Source organism: Sphaerodactylus townsendi, linkage group LG10 (genome assembly GCF_021028975.2).
Source record: "Sphaerodactylus townsendi isolate TG3544 linkage group LG10, MPM_Stown_v2.3, whole genome shotgun sequence".
NCBI lineage: Eukaryota > Metazoa > Chordata > Lepidosauria > Squamata > Sphaerodactylidae > Sphaerodactylus > Sphaerodactylus townsendi.
Genome location: NC_059434.1, coordinates 40264336 through 40287617, shown reverse-complemented (window position 1 = coordinate 40287617; position 23282 = coordinate 40264336). Strand labels below are relative to the sequence as shown.

General features: G+C 43.5%; 1 protein-coding gene across 3 annotated transcripts in view; it reads left to right on the top strand.

Annotated features, from left to right (window-relative positions):
* Positions 1 to 391: 391 nt before the first annotated feature.
* TLL1 (tolloid like 1) overlaps positions 392 to 23282 on the top strand; it is a 138568-nt gene continuing 115677 nt past the window's right edge. Inside the window, exon 1 of one of the 3 annotated variants that reach the window (XM_048509551.1) lies at positions 392 to 1169. In XM_048509551.1, coding sequence (XP_048365508.1) covers positions 1013 to 1169 — 157 coding nt within the window. In that variant the 5' untranslated portion in view covers positions 392 to 1012. Of the gene's footprint in view, positions 1170 to 1445; positions 1516 to 23282 lie in introns of those variants that run through there. The other 2 variants (XM_048509549.1, XM_048509550.1) reach the window with 2 other exon arrangements.

The following is a 23282-nucleotide window of genomic DNA, read 5'->3' as shown; positions in this document are numbered from 1 at the left end:
TCACCCGCCTGCCCTTTCTTCGGGGTCCCCGGATTCTGCTGACCCCTTAGGGGGGGATTCCTCTGAGAAGTCCCGCTCGTGCTGTGACCCCCGTTCGCGACCTCCTCCCTCCAGCGCGACGATGCCTCCCTTATCTCCCCAGGCAGCCGGCCGATGGCGAGAGAGCCACTCCGGCCCCCGGGCGCGCGCGTTTCCCTGAGGCTAGCAAGGCAGCCGATCAGAAGCAACCCGGATCCTGACCCTGATCGTATGACTAAGTAAGCAGGATGCTGACGAGGGCTGTGCTGGACGTTTTCGTGCATTAAACCGAGGAGGAGGGAGGAGGACAAGGACGGGCGGGGGGGGGGGAGCCCAGAGACCCAACAAAAAAGAGAGCCGCGGCACTTTTCCGCCTCTCCTTCCCGTGCGAGCGTTTCGCCATCCCCGCCGGCGCCCGTGGTGGGGAGACTCGGCAGCCCCCCTTCTTTTCTCTTCCTCTCCCCTCGGCAGTTTGCTGATGTGCAGCCCGACTCCATCGCCCAGTAGCAGGCGCAGGAGCAGTCGCAGGATCGGGAGCAGCGGGAGGCGCTCGGCGGAACGGACTGCTAAGACTTGGCTCAGCCGCCGAGCCCGGGCAGGAGCAACCTCGGGGGGCCCTTGGCTGCTGCTACGACAGCGGTGGCGGGAGAATTTGCAAGAGGAGCGGCGGCGGCGGCGGCGGCGGCAACATCAGCCAGCCCGGAAAGTTTGCTTGGCCGCTGACAGAGGCGAGGGAAGCGAGTCGCCGTGAAGGGCAGGCGAAACGCGCCTCTTGGCTCGGCAATTTGCCGGAGCGGAGAAGAGGTCCCTTCCCACCCAGGGTGGAAGCACCGCATTCAGCTCCAGCATCATCCCCGGGGGGAGCCTGTGGCTGCGAGCGAGAAAGCCGCCGAGTTGCAAATCTGGACAGCGGAGTCAGCGCCGCCACCCCGAGTTCATCTCGCGATTCCCCCCCGCGCGCCCCGGCGTGTTTCATCTCCTTCCTTGGGTGAGAATGAAAATGCTTTGCTGGAGGATGGCTGTGTGGCTGGCTGGGATGACCCTCGGGGGCAAGCTGTCCCGGTGCTCCGGCCTCGATTATGACTACCCTTACGAGTTCACCGAAGAGGATAAGGCTGAGGCGATAGATTATAAGGACCCTTGCAAAGCCGGTAAGAGTCTTCCAAGTCGCCCATCTGGCCGTCTTTTGGGGGGCTCCCTTCTTCCCCATTCCCCTCTAGGGAGTGCATTGCCAGAGGCTGAGGGTGATGGGCCGGGAGGGGAGCTCACCTGTTTCCTTCTTGGGTGCGGAGCAGGACCACGCCTGGCCAGAAGGGAGCGTGGGAAGCCCAGGCAGGGCAGGCGCAGGTCGACGCCGCCACTTTTGCACGAAAGCCACAGGGGGGAGATTTCCGCGAACCTTCTTTCTTAGGAACTGCAATTCTCCCTGTGCCGCCCCCCACATGCTTGCAGCCTTAAGAGTCGCGAGTAAAGCTACTTTGCGGGTAGTGGGAGAAGGTAAGAACTGCAAACAGAGAGAGAGAGAGAGAGAGTTTGCTTTTCCTGCCCTAGGATGGCTGTTGGATGAGGCACATTCTTCTTTGAGGGAACTAAATGCTTCTCACTTCTTTCCTGCGACAGTACTAAGTGAAAGTTTATTTTGCTTTTGCTTTCCAGGGCTTAGTTTTGGGGCGGGTCTCCAAACTACCTGGAGGCATACACTCTTTTTCTTTTGCCAAAGATTATACATGGGTGTGCAGCAGCTAAAATATGGATGCCTGCATGTGCTTTTGTGTGTGTCAAGTCACACCATGACTTATAGGCGTGACCGGGTTTTCAAAGGCAAGAGACATTCAGAGGTTACCAGTGGCTGGCTGTCCCATTTATTGGTGCTTCTTGGAGGTGTTCCATTCAAATGCTTGCATTCGGTGTTGAGGCTGCAGATGTGGAACACGCCTCGCGGTTACTAGGGCAGTTTCCATGGCGGAGGACATTTGAACCTGATTTGCCCCAGATGGATCACCTTGTCTGGCACCCCTAACCAACTGTTTTCTCTGGTTTACCTGTGCAGAAGACAAAGACATTTAATGCCTTTTATTAAGACCATCCAAAAAATCTCTCTCTCTCTCTCTCTCTCTCTCTCTCTCACACACACACACACACACACACACACACACACACACACACACACGAGTGTGCAAGCCTCAGGATTCTCCCAAAATTCCAAGCTACATTATATGTCGCGAATGTGGTTGAATGCTTTTTTAGGGGTTGTATTTTATTCACACTTATTTAAAGAGCCAGTTAACCTTATCTGATAGATGTTGAATTTCTCCTGCACATCAGAACTCTGCAATATGCAGCAGTCGATCCTAGCAGGTTGTTTCAGAAGTGATTCCCAGTGAATCTAGTGCTCACATGTCATACTCCAAACCAGCATTTCTGACTGTTTTGTGTCATTGTGCAAAAGGTAATGTGCTTTTGGGAGGAAAAAAGCCTAATGTGGGTTTTATGAGCGTAGGAAGAAGGAGCTGAGATGTGCAGACATGGCTCTGCCAGCAGCAACTCTTTGCACATTTTAAACTTTATATACAGGGCAAATGCTGGGTCATCTATCAGCAACCACATTGTCTATAAATTCTGGACACTGCCGAGTCAGCAGTTTAAGCATGGTGGGAACTACAGGAGGAGGGGAAGGAACACTCCTTCAAAAGTCACGGTCTGAAAACCAGCAGGTGCTGTAAGGTGTAGGAGAAGCAGCACAGCTTCTTCCATAAACAGTCCTGTGGCATGAAGACACTGGAGTGTTTTCACTTAGTAGCAGCAGCCTCCCTTCCTCTTCCAATTCTACTGCCTGGATGTGGAGAAAGGACACGCCTTCTAGATAAATGGGATGTTTGGTGCAAGTAGGAGTACCTTCAGATTCTTTCTGGGTTGCTTGGAATGGTGCTTTCCTTTGAACAGACCCTCTCCTTCTTCATTAACTATCACCTTAGCTGCAACATAGATAAGTGCTTTCTAGTGCAGTGGGGCTTGAATGCAAAGATTAAAGGTTTGCAGGGAGGGATCCAGGACTATGTGGGAAGGAATAAAATAGCTTTCTCACATAATTTTGCTATACATGATTTATTGTTTTTTATTCCATCATATTATTAGTATGCATTTCTCTATATGGTTTTCACTTCTATGTACATTAGTTGGTTGTGCAGGTGTGGTTTTCCAGCGGCTCGGTGTGGCTAAGTCCGGTCATAGCCGTTGCTTCAATTCCTACATCTCACCCGTGGCTCATCTTCGAGAGGTGTCATCACAGAAGGGGAAGTCTGTTACATCACAGTGTCTTTAGTTCAGTCTCCTGGAACCAGCTTAGAAAGGGAGCAGCAGTGGACAAGCTATTAACTGGCCAGGAAGAGCAGAGCACCCGCTGGTGTTCATAGAATAATTTTAGGAGGGCTTCTTCTCAAAGCCACATCTTTTAAAACAAATTATTATTTTTAACAGGGGTTTTGCCAGGGGTTTTCTCTTCTCCTTGTAAGCTTGCTAAGAGCTGGGAGGCTGCTGGAGGTGGGAAAAACTTCAACAGAGGGTTAACAGAAGTTACCTCTTGCTCCCTTGGGCTGCCTAAAGGTGGGAGCTCCTGAGGTGAGTCATCATTCAGTGTACCCCAAGCGTCTCAATCTCTGGAATTAGCCCTATAGTTGAGCCTTCATGGGCGCATGCACATTTCCTTCTCTTTAAAAATAAAATAAATTCATCCCAATTAATAAGGACATTTTTTTTGAGGGATAGTAGTTACAAAGACCAACTCAAGGCACTGACTGGAAGTTTAATATCTAAATATATAAACAAAAGCAGATATGCCAGAGGCAGGAAGCCAGCAGGGACATGGGGCTTCCCAGTGTTTCTGCACTGCACCGAGTGTCAACATGTATGTCCATTCGCCACTCGTGGCCAGAAGCATTGGAGTTGCGGGTGCTCCCTCACTGCAATATGAAACTCCTGGCATACCAAGGAACGCATTATAGTTCTCCTTTGAAACCAAGGGTGACAGGACCTGGAGAAGCTAGAAGAGGAAGCAGAGAGGGAGCAACAAAACAAGGCTTTCTAGGGTTGGCCCAGTTGCCGGGTCCCACTTCCCAAGGTGACATCTCTTCCAGATGTCATGAGAGAAATGAAGAGTCTGGGTGACAGAGGGTGCCAGTCTATGGTGGGGGAAAGATGTGGAGATGGGAGTTGCTCCCTTCCTTAGTTATAGAGTCAGATGGGAACTCATACTCAAGCACTCGAGGAATACCCCTAGAGAGGAGGTGGGGGGGGAGCTCCTTGTAGTGGAGTGAATTAGGTAACCATCAGGGACTTCCATAGAAGAGTTGGGCTTTTAAGATGCCAGTGGTAATGACCGCATGGGCTGACTTTCTTTATACCTGGTGCCAAAGGTTACTTGAAGATCACGCCACGCCTAGATAGGCTGACCATTTAGACAATTTTAAGACATTGCTGGGGTGGAGTCAACCAAGTTGTGGTCCACATTGGTACCTAAATTTTTACCAATGACATTGGGAAACGTATGGCCGGGAGGTTCATGAAGCTAAATTTAGGCTGCTAGGAAAAAGGTTAAAAATCCAGGACCCCTTAAGCAAGGTGGCATTCTGAAATGGTTACTCTGTTCCACTTTCAGGGCTTAGCCAGAGGCAAGCCGGAGATACAGGTGGGTCTCCCCACCGCGTGAATGAGAAGAACAGTGGTGCAAGGCAGAGGGTTTTCAAGATTTATAAATAAGAGGAACTGGGGAACCCTTTTGGGACAAGGCATGAGGCCTGTACAAAAGGGAGGTGAACTTTGCCCATCTTAACCAAAAGAAGGAACCAGGCTGCTGGCGCCAACATTAAAAAAATTGGTGGCAGGAACAGCTTTAAACCGCAGTCCCTAGAGTTTGCCAGGCATAGAGCTGAGGTGACCTCTCGGTTCGGAATACAGGAGTCCATGGGGATGCAGACAGACAAGGAGGTTTTTTTAAATCAACCCCACACAAGTGAAGACCACAGCAATCTGATAAGTGAGTAGTAAGTCTCCTACAAAAGGCTAGAGGGAATAGCAAACACATAAATCTCCCCAGGTTAGGAGGACATTGTGAGACAGAGTATACAAGTGTTCTGCTATGCCAATAGTGCAGAAGCTTATCTCGACCTAAAAAATGGGGGAGCTGGAGCGGCTACAGAGTTTTGAAGGAGGGACATTGACTGATGCAGTGGGTACATCACAGGGCATGGTGGGAATGAGGAGAACCAGTGGGATGCATTCTATCCCAGGTTAAGCTAGGCTCCACACACAGGAAAGCTGATACAGGACAGGGGCATTATTGGGGGTGGGTGGCCTCTCTACATCAAAGAGAGCATAGTATCGCCATAGTGTCAAATATAATAGACAAATGCAGGAGGCGGTGATTCCCCCTACAGGAAGCACTGTGTGATTAATCAATACTCAGGGTGAAGCATAGTTTAACATTAGGAATATGTTAATAGTCACCTAGACCAAAGCCATACAAGAGGATTCTAGAATTGAAAAAAAGAAACCTGTAGAGAGGAGCCAACAAAAGCAAAAAATGTATGCGTGGTAATGTGGCGATTTTAACCATCCCCATACTAAACTGGAAAAATGCATGTTCAGGGCCACTTGTAAGGAGAGAACATTCCTGGATATGCTAAATGAGCTGTGGTTAGGAGCGGTCTGGTTCTTAGAGCAGAACCTGTAGAATAACCAGGGAGATGTGAATCTCAGATCTAATTCTATGTGGGGACCCAGGACCTAGTCCTGCTTGGGAAGTCAGTCATTGTTAGAGCAGATGCAGGGAACAGCGACCACAATGGCTACCGCTGTCAGGATTCAGTATCTCACCATGCAGAACAAGTGACAACTTCACTAATGTAGTTACATTTACCTTCAGTGAAAGGGAAATTTCTCAAAGATGAGGGGGGATAGTCTCTTGTAGGAAGCTGGAAAAAGGGAAAGCAAATCAAAGAGAGTCAAAATGGTCCAAGATGCTTGGAGGTTATTTAAAAACACAGTCACACAGATCATTTGAGATGGGTTCCAAATGTGTTCGAACTCCTCAGGTTAGAAAATAAGTGTTTCCAGTCCAAAAGAAAGCCACCTCATGGTTAACAAGGGACGCTTGGAGGAACACATATTCAGGAAAAAAAAAAAGATGTCTTTCCAGAAAAAATGGAAGTCCAACTTAACTGATAAAAGGAATACCCAGAGAGAACACAAATGGTGGCAAAGAAGAAACAAGTGCTAGCTGCCGGTGGAGTGCAAAAGTTCAAGGATTATGAGGAACTTTTGTTAAGCTGTGGAACATCAAAACCAGCAACAAACAGTTCTTCAAGTACATCAAAAAAGCAAGGAAGCCAGCAAAGAGGAAGCGGTAGGCCTCAAGTTAGATGACAAAGGAACAAAGGGTGTGCTAAAAGATGACAGGGGAGATTGCAGAAAAGCTGAATGGAATTCTTTGCATCTGTCTTCACCCAAGAGGAGGTGAGGAGAGGAAAATTCCTGCACCTGAACCAAGCTTCTTAGGAGGCTTAATCCGAGGAACCAACAAAGATAGTGGTAGACAAGGAAGAAGTTCTGGCAGCCATTGATAGTTCAACTAAATGTTACCAAATCCTGGCCCAGATTGTGAATTCACCCAAGAGTTCTTAAAGAGCTCAAGCTATGAAAATTGTTGGATCTTCTCTATAATTTTAATATGCAACTTATCCTGAACCAGGCTCCATCCCTGAAGACTGAAGACTAAAAAGATGATGTTGGTCAGTGCAATCTCATCCATTGAAAGCGAAACTAGGGACCATATCTCGGATCTCAGGCCAATCAGTTTGACATCTGTTCCCTGGTAAATTCAGTAGAATCTGTCATTAAAGATAAAATTATAAAACATGTAGAAAAAAGCAAGACCTGCTTGAGAAAGAGTCAGCCTTGGCTTTTGCAGAGAAACAAATCCTGTCTTTACAAACTTACTAGAGTTCTTTGAGGATGTAAAACAGGCATGTGGATAAGGTGGAACCAGTGGACATTGTCTACTTGGATTTCCAAAAGTGCTTTGACAAAGTTCCTCACCAGAGACTATTGGAGAAAACTCAGCAATGAAGGAATAAGAGGGGAAGTCCTCCTATGGATTAAAAAACTGGTTGGAGAAACAGGAAGCAAAAAAAAAGAGTGGGTGTAAAATGGGAAATTCTCACAATGGAGAGATGTAGAAATTGGTGTCCCCAAGCTGATCCCGTGTTGGGACCAGTGCTCTTTAACCCTATTCATAAAAAATGACCTGGAAGTAGGGGTGGAATGCGCAGCCTAATTGTGGGAAGTTTGCAGATGATACTAAATTATGTAGGGTGGTGCAGGAACCACAAAGGATTGGCGAGGGAGCTCCAAAGCCAGGACCTTGATAAATTAGGTGAGTGCGGCTAAGAAATGGCGGCAATGCAGTTCAAATTGTAGCAAAGCGATGCAAAGTGATGCACATAGGGGCAAAAATCCAAACTTCACATTGAAGATGCTACAGCAGGGTCAGTGCTATCAGTCACAGACCAGGGAAAGGGATTTTAGCGCGTCTTGGTTGATAGTTCATTAGGAATGTCCAACTCAATGTATGGCAGCTGTGAAAAAAGGCAAACTCTATGCTGGGGATAATTAGGAAAGGAATTGAGCTCCAAACTGCAAAGATTGTCATGCCCTTATATATAAAAGCTGTGGTCAGACCGCGACTTGAGATATTTTCGTGTGTTCAGTCTCTTGGTCGCCACATCTCAAAAAAAAGGATATTGAAGAGATAGAAAGAAGTGCAGAGAAGGGCGTAGCGAATGGATGAGATTGAGGGACTGCAGCACCTTCCTTATGAGGAAAGGCTGCAGCCGCTTGGGGACCTCCTTTTTAGTTTGGAGAGGAGACGCCTGGAGGGGATATGGAACAAGGATTGAAGTCTATAAAATTATGCATGGGGTAGAAAATAATGTTGACAGAGAGAAATTTTTCTCTCTTTCTCACAATACTAAGAACCAGGGGGGCATTCATTGAAAATGCTGGAGGAAAGAATTACAACTAATAAAATGAAACATTTCTTCCATTAACGTGTGATTGGTGTTTAGCAGAATATGCTACCACAGAGGGAGGTGGTGATGGCCACTAACCTGGATAGCTTTAAAGGGAGCTTGGACAGATTTATGGAGGAGAAGTCGATTTATGGCTACCAATCTTGATCCTCTTTGATCTGAGATTGCAAATGCCTTAACAGTCCAGGTGCTCGGGAGCAACAGCCACAGAAGGCCATTGCTGCAGCATCCTTACATGTGGAACTCCAAAAGGCAACCTGGTGGAGCCACTAGCGAAAGTAGCAGAGAGCACAGACTAGATGGATCTCCTGGTCTGAGTCCCAGCTGGCTTGTTCTTATGTTCTTATGTTCTTATGATGCCACTCACAGATGCAGGTGAAACGTTAGGAACAAGATACACCAGACCATGGCCACAGAGCCCGGAAAACCCACCACAACCAGTTGAATCCGGCCATGAAAGCCTTCGACAATATGATGTGCATTAGATTTCCCCACTCAATATCATGTTGTAGACTTAATTTGACAGTTTTTTGATCAGACATAGACAATCAGGTGGGGAGGCACTTAAAGACAATCAGGTCTAGGAAAAACCACAGTCTTCATTTTGATTGCATACTAAAGATACAACACAAGCAATTGTAGTTCCCCAAGAGACAAATCAAAGGCATTTGGGCTGGCAGTGTTCATTTTTGACTATTTGCAATGAAGAGGGGTTAGTGGCAATGAAGAGGGTTTGGCCTGTTTCTGAAGAAAATGATAAGTGTGCAGAAACAGGGAAAGGCTGTGGCTCAGTAGTAGAGCAGCTGCTTAGCATGCAGAACCATCCCAGGTGCAATCCATTTGCATCTCCAGTTAAAAGGAGCTAGTAGTGGTGATGTGGAACACCTGTACATAAAATGCTGGTCCATAAAATGCTGGACAGTTGCTGCCAGTCTGAGTAGACAGTGCTGAGCATGATGGACCAATGGTGTGATTCAATATAAGGTAGCTTCAAATTGAGTTTCATTGTTCCTTGACATAAAGTAACACCGAATGGACTAACAGATGACTTTGCTGTAGAAGGTTTTACTGCAGAACATATTTCAGATTTAGGGGTTTTCACTGTGGAGGTGTATGTAGCTGTTGTGGGATGCTCATTCTCTTCCCCAGACTCTTCTCCCACCAAGCGATTTAGTATGTCTCATGTGGATAAGAAAGTTTGGTTGGGAGGAACAAGTCTAATACCTGCTTACATCTCCATAGTGAAATCTCTGGCTCTGGGATATTTTCTTGATCCTGTGTAGTGAGCCACATTGCACTGCTGAGTTACACTTCATTCATCTATGGATTTTTTAGAAAGTTTTTTGAAATGATTCTCCTGCAGCAAAAACAACCCAACAGCCTTCTGACACGTTAAAGCTTAGAGAGCAATTTTGAACCGCTCTACTTGTTATTCTTCTCAAGTCTGTTCAGTAGGTATTTTTCCCCCCAGGAAAGTGTTCTTAAAAGACAGTGTGATTCTTTCCTAGGAGTAAGCCCCATTAAACACAGTATAATTTACTTCTGAGTAGACTTGCCTATAATCACTTCTTAGCTGTGGTATAGACTTTTATGGACTAGAGCCCCCCCATCAAATGTGTCATAATTCATTAAAACTTTTATCACAGTAGATTGTGTCACAAAACTACTCTCACTCCACCCCAATGATTGTTGCTGGCAATAATGATATATCACATGGGGGCCGTATGGTCAGTCTTAACAAAGTTTACTTCAGTTCTGTGATTTGTGTTTTGGCTTATTAATGTTGGCTTTGGGGAGTGCTTCTGAGCATCAACTAAAATCAATGTGAATGTGGCCACCACTAGTCGGATTGTATTTTTAAGTCATCTCTCTGTTAGCTTTCATTGGAGATCCATTAATCTCTCAAATTCCTCTGCAAATGGGAGATCCTAGTTTTTCCAGACTTGAGTGAAACATCTGCTGATTTCATGCCACGTGTTTTAAATTTATACGTTTTTAAAGTGGCTTGAGTGAGTTAATATTGGATCCATTCAATCCTTCTCAGTGGCTTTCCTGGCACCAAGAATGGGGTCATGGTTTCTTAAATCAAAATGACATACTTTTTGTAGTTTCCTTTTCTTTTTCAACATTCATTTTGAAAGAGATTGTAAACAATATAGATCCATATGCTGCAGCTGGAGTGAGTTTGAGCTTTGTGGTTGCTTCAGTTGCTTCCAGCCAAAGTTACTGTTCCTTTTGGCCACCATCCTCAAACAGTTTATTGTTTAATAGGGAATGAAATGAAGTGGTTTGAGGTCTTAAGTAGTGATGGGAGTTCTCCAGAGTAAGCCATGAGGACTGGCTCCTGTATATATTGTTTGCTTTTAATCATTATTACTTTAGGAATAAGTTAACTTTGCCAAATATGTGCCATATCATATTATTCCTTTCTGTAATCATAAAACTATGTATCACATAGGTGTCACTTGCTAAACATTCTTTGCTTGCAGTTGAGGAATGTGCAAGAGTAGATATGATATTAACTTGCTTCTGTTAAAAACTTGCTCAACAAACTCATTCCAAAAGTTAAATATATTTTGAGAACAGTCCTAAGCAAGTCTATCCAGTGGGACTTACTTCTAATTAAACAATTTAAGGATTACATTGTTTAAGTGTATGTCTTCTAGGTTTTTGAGTTGCTCAATTATTTATATGTTTTCTCCAAAGAGAGACCTATTGAGTTGACTTTCTCCCACACAAGACTCCATAGGATTGCAATATAAGCCTCCTTGAGTTTAGACACCTTCACTGGTGCCAGTTGCCCTTACTTTTATGTGAAGCTGTTCAGATGCCCTTAGTATTCAAAGGGAAGACCTTAGTAATTTTTAAGTTTGTAAGATTTCTTAGATGATTGGTGTGGTAAAATAGGCTGGCAGCACCCCTTCTTGTCTACAAAGTGGATCCAGATAGTATGCTTCCCAGAACCCCTCATTTTAGGGCAGTGACAAAGGGAGGGGGAACTGCGCCCAGGGCATGAGCTGCCTGTGTGCCCCCTCCCGCCCCCCATCCTGACACATGACAGCAATGACACCTGGAACAAGCTGCCCCGGATGTCCCCATTGCCGCTACGCGTCTGTTTTAGGGTTGCCCATGGCCTGGAGAAACAAATAACAGACTTCCCTCTGGGCAGGGGAGTCTGCCGTCCCCGGCCTTGGAGAGCTGCTTTTATAAGCGCTAGGCCAGGGGCGGGGCTTGGGGAGGCGTGGCCATGCCCTAGGGGCAAATGGAGGTGTGGCCCCACTCCTGAAACCCCCTCCCCCCATAAAAAATCTATGCCTACGTCCCTGCTTTCAGGCCATGACTGTAATTTCATAACTTTTAGTTCTGGATCTTGCTGGACCAATACCTATTTGTTTTATAACATATTTCAATACTTTGCTGTCTTAAACTATTTCTGTCTGATACTAAAAGATTATACTAAAAGGCAGTAAATTAATCATCTCTGTAACTTCTTAGTTTTAATAATTCTATGCTCTTCTAGTCCTAGCCAAGGCATTCTCTTGGCATTTTCCCAACTTTTTCCAATGGCTGTATTTTAAATGTCATTCCTCAACTCTGGCTTCTTTTTACAGATAGTGAAATCAGTCTTTCTACCTGGATGCAGGGCTACGCATTTAACCTTTCATGTATCAGCTCATTTTAAGCCATAGACTCTTATAAAATGGTTTAAGGAAACAGAACTAAATATTTATTCCAGATAAGCATACTGAAAATCTAAAACCCAAACTTGAAATGCCTGGAACATATATAAATGTGTGAAGATGCTGTTTTGTCTCAGTAAATTTTATTCAGGACAAGTTTTTCTTAAATTTCATAGCCATGGATTTTTCAGGGCTAAGCAACATAAGCAGGAAAGAAGAATTGTTATGACAACTGTGACATTTCAGACGTTAAGAATGTCTGAGAAACTGGCATTATTTGATCTAATATTTCATGCAGAATACATTATTTGCATTTATACAAATGGATTTATACTGTTTAATATGAAAGAAACCTCAAACTATGTTTTTGCTTGTAACCTAGCCATTTACAGATGTTTTTGGGAAGGAAGGGAGCCATACTCAGCCTTGGAAAAATGAGAGGTATGCAACTACATATCTCCATGCTGCAAACACTACTGTTCCTGGCTTCTGCTAGAAATCCATCCTCCAATACATGGATTATTACGGAGGTCTTGTTTTCAGGTTCACATTCCTGCCTGCCACAGCAAATTGCCCCACCCTTATTCAGAGGATAGTTTTGAAATTCTCATGGCTCAAAATTCTGCCTTATCTGAGTTTTGATATGTGTTGGGAAGGAGTTCTCATTGCTCTTCTGAGGCAGACGTTGTGGTCAGAGAAACAGAGGTAGAATGCCCTGAGTTTCAGAATATTTTAGTAATCACCATGTTGGACTATGAATGCACCAAAATTCAGTTTTTGTGTGTTGTGGTTAACTGTTTTATGAGTGAAGCCCAAACATTTTTATATATAAATATGCTTCATCACATAACATCTTATTGATTTTAAACTTCCCCTTCACTACTAGCTTTAAAAAGAAACTTTTAACTATGTGGTGAACAAATTTTCCAGCTGGAGTATGAAGCCCTCTTATGCAAAATAACATTGTGATTTATTTCAGAATGAGTTATGCTGATCCTAAAAATAATTACCAGGGTGTAAATCTCACTGATTTTAATGAAGCTTATTTCCTATGAGCAATCATGCTTAGATTCACTATTCATCATAGCACAATAAGCATACAATCCTGTACAAACCTACAAGAGCTATTTTTATTATATATTAGAATATTCATAAAAGCATGTATTACTGCGTTACATACAGTTTTTTAAGCTTTTATGAAAAGACAAGTTTTGTGTAATGTGAAGCTTTAGTCTTCTGCCCAGTAGTTTTTTAAATAGAGTTGTATGCATTTTACCATTTTCTTCCTATTACTTTAGTTATTATTAAGAAGAGTAGCACAATTCCTTAACCAGAGTCCACCTTCTTTCCCAAGATCATGGACATTTGCTGTTCACCCATTTTCTGCACTATTCCCCCATTTGTACAACTACCCCACTCTGCTTTTTGAGTTGTTTACAAATAGTTTCTCAGAGAAACCCTATAGGGTAATTGAAAGTAACCAACCCTGGGTCACCCAATGAAGTGGAGTAAGGACTGAACATGGGACTCTGTAGTCCTAGCAGGACACTTTAACCAACACTTTGAGCTTGATGATAATGAGTCAAAAGTTATCTCTTGTAGTTTGGGTGTCTGTGGGACTGAACTAAGTGGACTTGAGCTGGGAATATTTAACTGATGGATTTAGCCTTTCGGAAATAGTATTGGGGTCCTGCTATCCAGTATAATCAGATGTGCTAGTTTTGGGTGAAATGACACACCAGTTGCAGAGGTCTATGTAGATAGAGAAAACTGGTCTTTTCCTATATTTGTTGCAGCTATAGCAACTATCATATGGCAAAGGCATGCTGGACTAGCAAAATTACTTTGGTATTTTTAGCCCACTTCTGCAGTGTAAAAAAAACCTTTCTTTTGTGAGGAAAGTTAGTCACACTGTCTACATTTGCACTTCGTTTCATCTCCCCCTCCCATCTGTTCAGTTCTTCTTTCTTTCACCATCACTCTGTACCTACTTTCATGCTGCTGGATGTTTCACTATGTTGTCTTTGATTTGCGTGTGAAGTACAACTTCTGATGCTTTCCTATCCCTCCATTGTTCTGTGCTTCCCTGCACCTGGTCACTGCTTCCTTGCTTCCCTTTACACTGTAGTAAATGATTGTGTAAATAGAGGTAGTATACTTGTACAATCTTAAGCCAGGGGTTCTTCAATATCTTAAACTTTTCAAATGGCCCAATCCGAGACGGAGGAGCAAAATGGCTCCTGGAGTTGGTGGGGGCCCCGCTGGCAGATTTGCCCTCCGTGGGGCACTAACCCTCAGGCAAATATGGCAGTGGCCCCAGAGGTCCCCAGGGATGGTCAGAAGTCAGCGCTCCTGCATGGTTGTCAGCCCCAATGGCACAGCAGGGACATGGCAGAGGCATTCCCACATTAGTCAGCTTCCACCCAGAGTTTACAGGTGTGGTGGAGAGATTCAGAAACCAAAAGGTAACATAGGCATGAGAAGTAGCCTTGATCTCAGGAGAGAGATTCGGAAATCTTATGCAAATGTACCACAGTAAACTTCAAAAGGTCTAAATTACCTCGTGGCCAGAACAGAGTTTTCCTGAGCCATGAGAGTCAAAGGCCAAGGAGATTTCACCTTGAGCCAGGCTAAGGGAACCAGCTCCCTGCCATGGCTCTGAGTTTTGCAACAAAGAAATCCTGAGAGAATGTACTATGCTGGGGAAACTATGTAAAAGCAATTTTAAAATTATTTTATCATTTGAAATAAAGCCTTTGAAACTCGGCAATTTGGAGTGTTTTGGTTGGAGAAGAACCCGGTAAGAAATGCTTGATTGGATCCCCCCAATCTTGATCTCGTGACATGGTGAGCAATTGTGCCACAGCCCTGGATTTGGATTTACACCACTCTTTTGGGTGGCTAAGTCCATTAAGCCCTATGGAGGACTTTCCAGTGGTGTTTTTTTGGGGGGTGTGTGTGTGTTCTATCTGTGCTTCTGGAAAAACCTCTGGAGGCAGCAGGGTGGCACTGCAACAGCACCATTTCTGGCTGCCCAGGGCTGCCCCGGTGAAACAAGTTTGAGACTCCTTAATTGTAGATAACTTGAACCAAATAGGATTCAGCTGGAGTATTCTGTTAAATTTTCCTAGGTTAGGCAGCTGGAAAAGTGAGCAGGATGAGGCAGTAGCCATTCCAACCATCTTGGTCAGACCATGGCAGGCAATTGTGAAGAAGCAAGGTTGAAAAGCTGAAACTGACATTTGATTTGCCTCTCTGATAGTTTTGTTTGATGGTGAGCTCCCAGTATAGCTGAAGAATGCAGTGTGAGTCCACCTTTTATATTGTTCATCTGCAGTCATATACTTGCAGCAGGCTGCTGTTTCCAATTTATTTTTAACTGTTGGAATTTCATGATAAAAATATGAATATGTATTTTTTTAAAGCCATCAGTATAATTTTCAGCATAAAACAAGATTCAGCTTACCTGCATGGTAGCACCCGAGAGAGAGAAAAAATCTGTTATTCCCATTTTTCAGATGGTAATGGAGCCTGACAGGGACTTTTGTGAGATGACTCAGTCAACTATGGCTGTGAACCCACTGATTCAAATGCACTACTCAATCCCTTGGGCCATGCTGCTGCTAGGACCTAAGAATCTAAGCCTGTGGTTTATCCCTTCAATATTTAAAAGCAGATTCAAGGAGGCAGAGATCAATTTTGCTTCAAAATAGCTCCAGGGCTCTTGTTTTATTGAGGTATGTGAAAGATGATACCTAAAAGGAAATGCGCTTGATAATTAGCCACCTGCTCAGCATACTTAACATTGTTAACATTATATTTGCTGACAAGAAGACCTATGATTGAAGTGATAACTGATTTTGAATTGTTGTTATTGGCAAGAATACAAGAATATTATTGGCAAGAATCGTGGTTATTGGCAAGGATCTATTTTGTAAGGCTGCTTTGTTCAGTAATGAGCTGAAACAATTAGCTATGTAAATGTTTTTATTTATGGCACTGTGTTGAAACAGTTACTGGAATGACTGTAGTTGCACAATTCTTAGCTGAGCATCCTTTCAGTAAGCAAGGCCTATCGAAACATCATGTCACAGACTGAATGGCAGTAAACTGGCAAATTCATAAGATTTTCATACATAAAGATGGTGGATCAACTGAATAGTCATTCCCTAGAGACAAAAAGGGAAAATGCCACCCTAATGATTCTCTCATGGTGAAATCCTAAGGACATTTTCCTGGGAATAAGCTGTGTTGTAAAGACTTAGACAGGTTTATGAGCATGCATGTTTAGGGAGTGTAGGCAGTTAGATATCTTGCCCACTGGTAGGCTTTTTGGCAGCAGGAAAGCTTTTTTTGTTTTGTTTTGTTTTTGCCTCCCTGCGCTGCTGAGAAGCGTTCCTGTGCTCGCTTCCAGGGGCTCTGGATTGGGCTGTTTGGCTAAAAAAGAACAGCAAACAAAAGATCACAAAGTGAACTTAATGAATGAGCAAGAATATGTCTACCTGGGTCTTCCCACTCCAAGTCTAGCGTTATACTGCTATATCATAGTGGTTTTCAATTATCTTATCGTTTTTCTTTAGGATTGTTCTACAAGTTTTTTGGGGGGTTGGTTCATTCATCTTTGTTTGTGTGAAGTTTTCAGGAGCTGTGGAGTTGGATGATATCAAAATTGGAGTAGCGGTTGCAGAACTAAACCAGTACTTTAACATAGTGAGTGGTCATATGAATAAGAATTAACCATTTGAGACTGCATCTAGATAAGATGGATGCAGTGCTTGTTGGAAGGCCAGACACTCTGTAAGAATGGAGTTACTTGCAAGTCAACTGTTACATATGGAATTAAGCAATATCAGATGATACCAGCAGTGGCCATAAGCCGAGGCAAGTTTTTTCAGCCCTGTTTAAAGGCTGAGAAATCCCCCTCAGCGTTTACGCAAGTCACTATTTTCTATACATCAAGCAAAGGGAGAAGCCCAGGGGGGTGGGGCCGGGACAACCTCCCGGGGAAGCTGCTTGTTGAGGGTGAAGGGAGGCACCCTGGCTGGCTGGGCTTCCTCAAATCCCGCAGAAGGAGCTCCTTATTTGGGCAGTGACATCAGGGGGCGTCACTGCCCAAATAAAGAACTCCCTCTGCCTGCCTGCTGGGTTTGACAAAGCCCAGCTAGCCAGCAGGCAGAGGGAGCTCTTTGTTTGGGCAGTGACTCCCCCTGATGTCACTGCCCAAATAAGGAGCTCCTTCTGCCTGCCTGCTGGGTTTGACAAAGCCCAGCTAGAGGGCAGGCAGAGGGAGCTCCTTATTTCAGCAGTGACTCCCTCTGATGTCACTGCCCAAATAAGGAGCTCCCTCTGCCTCCCAGCTTCCCACCCTCGGCTTATACCCGAGTCAATAAGTTTTCCCAGGTTTGGGCAGTAAAATAAGATGCCTCGGCTTATACACCGGTCGGCTTATACACGAGTTTATATGGTATATGAAACACCCTCTTTCAAGAAACCAAGCCAATAGGAAAGGAAAACCCCACCCTTTTTTCATCATATATGCACATCCAAGCTAAACTGATCCCAAGCTACACAGTCCCTCATGAATACCCATGCAGCTTGTTATATTGCCCTCTTCTCTATTTCAGGCTAGCCTGGCTGGGTCAGCAGCTGCAGTGTTTCTTCTCCTAGCCTGTCCCAGGCATGTTGTAGAAGATTGAGGAGGAAGGTGGCATCACAGCTAAGCTGATTGGTGGACAGAGGTATCTGGGGCAGGGCTCGGCTAATGCTGATAGTAGTGGAATGAGATGAGCAAAGCAGTCAGCAGGCTTCCACCTGTGTAGAGTGTCTTTACACAGGAGGAAAAAGAGCATCTTTTTCGTGGTAGAGAGCATTATTGTTGCTGCCCACTGAGCATAACAAGTAACTTGGAAATTATGAATGGTCATGGCCAGCAAATTTAGTTCATATGTACAGTTACGATGTGTACTCACACAGTTTCTGCGCCCTGCCTCCTGCTGTCTCATACATGTTCATGCACAGAACACAGACACAGACATTTTTATAAAATAAGGGCAGAAAATGAGATAGAGGAAAGAAAACTAGTTTTCTGCTTTTGTCTGATCCTTTGTACCCCAAAGACCCAAAATGTGGCCGAGGCTTTTTTTGTGGGGCAAAGAATAACTTAAGGTGTATCATGGTTAACATCATGTGAAATACTGGTAAGAAAATTAATATTTGATAAACAGTATGAGGATTCTTTAAACATTTTGTATGTTACTGGTTTTTTTAATAAAATAAGACATTTTAAAAACGATTGAAATGTTTTTTAATCAGCAAGAAATCTTTGTAAGTTAAACATGGCACACTATATAGTATTATGGGGGTTTTCAAAATGAGAACACTGATGTAAATATGGGTAGAAGCAGTGGTGCGATTCAGCAGGTTCACATCATTTCGGCAGAACCGGTTGTTAAAATGATGCTTGTAAACAACTAGTTGTTAAATTATTTGAATTTCCACCACTGGAACTGGTATGTTAAATTATTCCACCACTGGATAGTATTCGCGTATATTTAAAATATTAATAGAAAGCAGAAATATCAGGGCATTGATGAAAGCACTTAACACTCAATGAAAACTCTCCTGATATGTTCAGCGTATGTATGTGAGGGGTTTTTTTCCAGGCAAGTGACAAGCATTGTTAGGTTGCTGTTGTGTTTATTGTAGAGCCTTTTTAAAACAAAAGATTCACGTGTCCTCTTTGTTTCTATGAAAACTTTGTTATAGTCTATATATATTCTATACAGTATGTTGCACTCTGCGTGTACTTGGCATAGAATTTTTTTTACTGATACCATGCAGTCATCGTTTTGCAATGACCAACACAATATCTTCGGAAAAAATGATCAGCAAAATTTCAGATGGCTCTTACATAACATGACTGTTTATTTCAGCATTTCACTTGCACAAGCCAATTTTATTTGGTTTCATGAAAGATAGTTTTAGAACAACTCAGTGGGTGTGAGAACATGATGGTGATAAAATTTGAGATGAATTGTCCAATTTCACCATCTGGTAAAATTGCTTTTTTGTATTTATATGAAGAGAAATGGGGACCCAAAAGAGCAGGGGCATCTCATTTCCCCTCCCCCACTTTTTCCTCTTCCATTTCCTTGAAATCCCCCATAGCTTCTTCCCTTTTCTTGCTTTCTTTTGTCCTTCTTTCCTTCCTTCCTTCCTTCCTTCCCTCCCACCCTCCCACCTACCCACCTTTACCTGCCTCTTTGTCTTCAACTTTTTCACCTTCCCTACCACTGGCAGCCTATGTTCTAGGAAAATTATGGTCTAACTGCATGATGTCAGCCCACTTGTGTGGTGGATTGAGCCTACTTGTGTGGTGAAGAACTTGCAAGAACTTGTGGAGAACAACTCATTTTCTTCTATCGCCCTCTTCACATTATTTTTTGTTTCCTTCTTTTTCCCCTTCATATCTTATTCTGTGTCCTTCTCTCCTTCCCACTCACCAACCAATCAATTTATGGCCATTTCTGCACGAATGCGGAAGCGGCCGGGTCGGGCGTATCTGACGGCTGACCTGATTAATAACGCTTAGGGGACCGTCCACCATCGGACCGGTCCTAGAAAGAGACGGGCAAAGCCGGCGCCCGGCCGATGGCGTAATTCCAGACCTCCGGCGTCAGCCCGAGGCCTGGGGATTGCCCCCTGGCCCGGCGCGGCTTTTCGACTCCAGCGCAAAGGGTATGCGGAAGTGTCTCCCAAGCTCTTGGCGCATGAACACGCCGCGGGAGGCTCCGGGGACGAGGTAAGTGCAGGGAGGGAGTGGGGAAAGCGCCGGGAAGCTGCTGCCGTTCGCTGACGGGCAGCAGCTTCCAGCCGGTGTTTCCAAAAAACCACGCTGGGGAAGCGTGGTTTGGAAATGCCGGCTCGGCGCCGGTCGGGCGGCGCAAGGGTGGCGTGGCTGCGAAGCAGCTGCACCCCCTGTGCGAACGGCGGCCTGGGGACGGCGTTTTTGCTGTCCCCAGGCCACCATATTCTGCCTGTGCGGAAACGGCCCTTTATTTGCCTGTAGTCTTTAGCTGATCCCTGCCTCGTATGAAGATAGGAAACCTTGTCAGATTCATTTTTACTGATTCAGAGTATGGTAGTTGATCTTTGGCTTTTATCTAATCCTTTTTCACTTTAGCACTTTTTCTTTCCATATAGAAGCAAATATGTCTATGGACATAGCAAAAATGTATGGACATAGCAAAAATGTATGGATATAGCAAAAATGTAGCAAATATGTCTATGGACATTTAACTTCTGAAACAGGTCTGTTAAAGTTCTGTCTGCAGTCATAATAATCACATAATTGCAACCATTCATACTACTACTACTGAAGTACACAGAAAAAGCTTAGTGTAAACAGAATGATATGTGTCTTGATCCACCAGTAGCCATGTCTGTAATCATAGCTTCCAGAAAGCATAGCTATTATCATGGAGAGGTGTGTTTTCATGTTGTACATCAATCTTTTTCATTGTTAACATGAACATGCCATTACAAATTGCTTACTTATTAATATTTAAACTTTTTCTCTGCTGTCTTGCCATCCAGTTTCAGGTCACCAAACTAACATCAAAACATTTGAGAAATTAGAAAGCATTTAAAATGCAAATATATAAAACATTCAATAAAACATAATATAGACCCATAAAATATGCAAACAGGGAAAAGGGATAAGAAGAAATACCGAGGAAGCAGCAAACAGGCAGGAAATAAAATGTTTTTTCCATGGAATACTGCATCCCCCTCCCCCCTTTGGTTTTGGAAAGGTTTCATTTTTCTGTTAATCTGTCATTTCTGAAACCCCTTTAACAACAGTGTTTTTTCCTGAAACGTTTCTGAGCCAGTTTCCTTGCAGCATGGTCAAACTTCAAACATTTTAAATTTCCCACAAAGAAGCCAGTCCATTTCCCAAGCCCCTGTGGCATTGCTCTGTGAAATCTGCTGGAAGTGCAAGATAGAGGTGAATGTCATCTTCATATTATTGGCAACTCAGCCCTAATCTCTGGATGATTTCTTCCAGAGGCTTCATACAGGTATTAAAAAGCACAGGGAACAAGATAGAATCTTTTGTAACTCCATAGACCAGAGATCAAGGAGAGGAGCAGCAGTCTCCCAGCATCACACTTTGAAATCTGCCTACAAAGTAGGACCAAGAACCCTCTGCAGAATTGTACCTCCCATCTCAGCCTCTGGAAGCTGTCAGGAGGTCTTGGAGAATTTACAGCATTACTCTCCCTTGTCTATCTGCTGGTGTAGGTCATCCACCTGGATGATCAAGGGCATTTCAGTCCCATAACCAGGGCTGAAACCTGGTTAATATGGATTAAAAAATTCTTTTTATTCAGAAAAACCCTGAAGTTGCTCAACCACTACTTGTTCACTTACCTTGCTCACAAATGGTATATTTGAGACTGGGCGGTAGTTATTCAACTCTTCTGATTCCCCTGCATGTTTCTTTGTGAATGGACATCCAGTAGGTGCTTTTAGGGGTGGACTTCTTTCTTCAAGGCAGGGTTGATGACCTCATCTCCCAGAAGTGTTTTTAAAGACAAGGATGGGCACGCTGTAGACATATACAGTACAACTTTTAAATTCAAGTTGCATTTTTACATCTAGAAGGATACTTAATCTTCATGAGGGGGCATTTTGCACTTTCATTGTTCTTCAGCTGTTGCATGCCTTCTGTTGTCCTTTTGAACTGACATGGTTGACCTTGAGCTGACATGGTTGACCCATGGGTGGTATGCCCCTGATTTTATGTTGAAGTGGTGAAATTAGATGAGGTTTGGTAGGAGAGTAAGTATTGCATGTATCTCAACTTTGCCACAAATTTCCATTTTTTCCTGGAAATCCTCCTGCACTGAAATCCCCCTCTTCATGTCTTCTGGAAGGTGTACTTTGCTAATTAAATTGTAGATGAAGCATCACCATATGAACAGTTCTATAAGCTATGTGCTCCATGTGTTACAGATCTACGAGTTACTATCTGTCTATAGGGAGGATACTTCCAACTATTAGGCAGATGTAATCATGCTGGCACAGTGATAATAAAAATGTCTAATATACTGACATTTCCATCCTCCATAATTTCCCTGTTCCTAATTTTAGACCACGGAAGTTTGGTATATGATGCTATTATGCCACTTTTGGTAGCTCTGGTTGTAGCTGATTAGTAGTAGCATTGTCCAACAATGTACCCTTGCCCCATCATAGATTGTGTGCTATACTCACTCATCCCCTTTCTAAACACTTGTTTTTGGATATATTTCCTTGAAGGAATAGATTGTTGAATATTACATTACACATATTGGAAATATCAGATTGCACAACTGACTCATGCCTTGTGTTCCTTGTACCTATTTGTCATCTCTGATGCTAAATTTATTCATCACTTTCATGTCATATGTAGAAGATCCCAATGTAGGCACAGTCTGTGTATCAGAATGGGGTGAGATAAGGAAAGTTCAGTGTGGGGTGCTACAGAGACCTATAATTCAGTCCAGAACAGAGTTACTCCAGTCTAAGCCCATTGAGTTCGAAGGGCTTATACTGGTGTAACTCTGTTCTGGATTGCACTGTTAGAGGAACTGGGATGCTCATTTGTATTTCATCTTGCTACCTATCCAAAGGTAGAAGCCATGCTTAATAACTATTCAGTGCAATCCTGTGCGTAAGGCAGTTGAAATTAATAGACCAGAGTAGCTCTCCTTAGGATTGCACTGTTAAGAGTTTCAAATAATTCAGGCCTAACCCTCTGTACAAATATATGAGTACCATACGTTTTGAATTCTCTTCAAATATGTACCTTTGCAAGTGATGGGAACTAAAAGTAAACTGAGTTGGGTTATAATAATTTTAAGTGCATAGTCCCATTTCCTTTCATGTTAAAACTGTTCTTGGTCTTGGATCTGATATTATGTGAAAATGGGTGGTTCATCTATTTAGCATCCTACTGTCAGGGTGGATTCATACATATGTCAATGATAGGTTATAGTTTTCATGTGGAGGTTTGGGACCTCAGTTTTTATATGGACAACAGTTGGGTAAGGCTGAAGGTACACTTACATGAAAATCATAAATCATAGAGAAAAACATTAGACTAGTTTTCAGGCAAGTCCCACCCCCCACCCCCCACCCCCAGATGAATTGGTTTCATGTTGGAACTGCTGTCAGAAAGTTGTCTTCAGTTCAGCTGCTTTGGTTTCAGTGACATTCATAGTAGAGTTTCTACAAATGTTCACATTAGGTTGTTTGGAAAATTGAAACATATCAGTCAGTTTTTTTAGTCATAGACCAACATAAGGTAAATGAAATAAAATGAAAAGGATAAGATATATTACAATAAATGTATATCGAAAAAGAAGAAACAAACAAAAAGAAGAAACAAACAAAAAGAAGAAACAAAGGAAGCTGGTAATTATGCATGGAAGGCTGATGGATAAGCATATTCCAA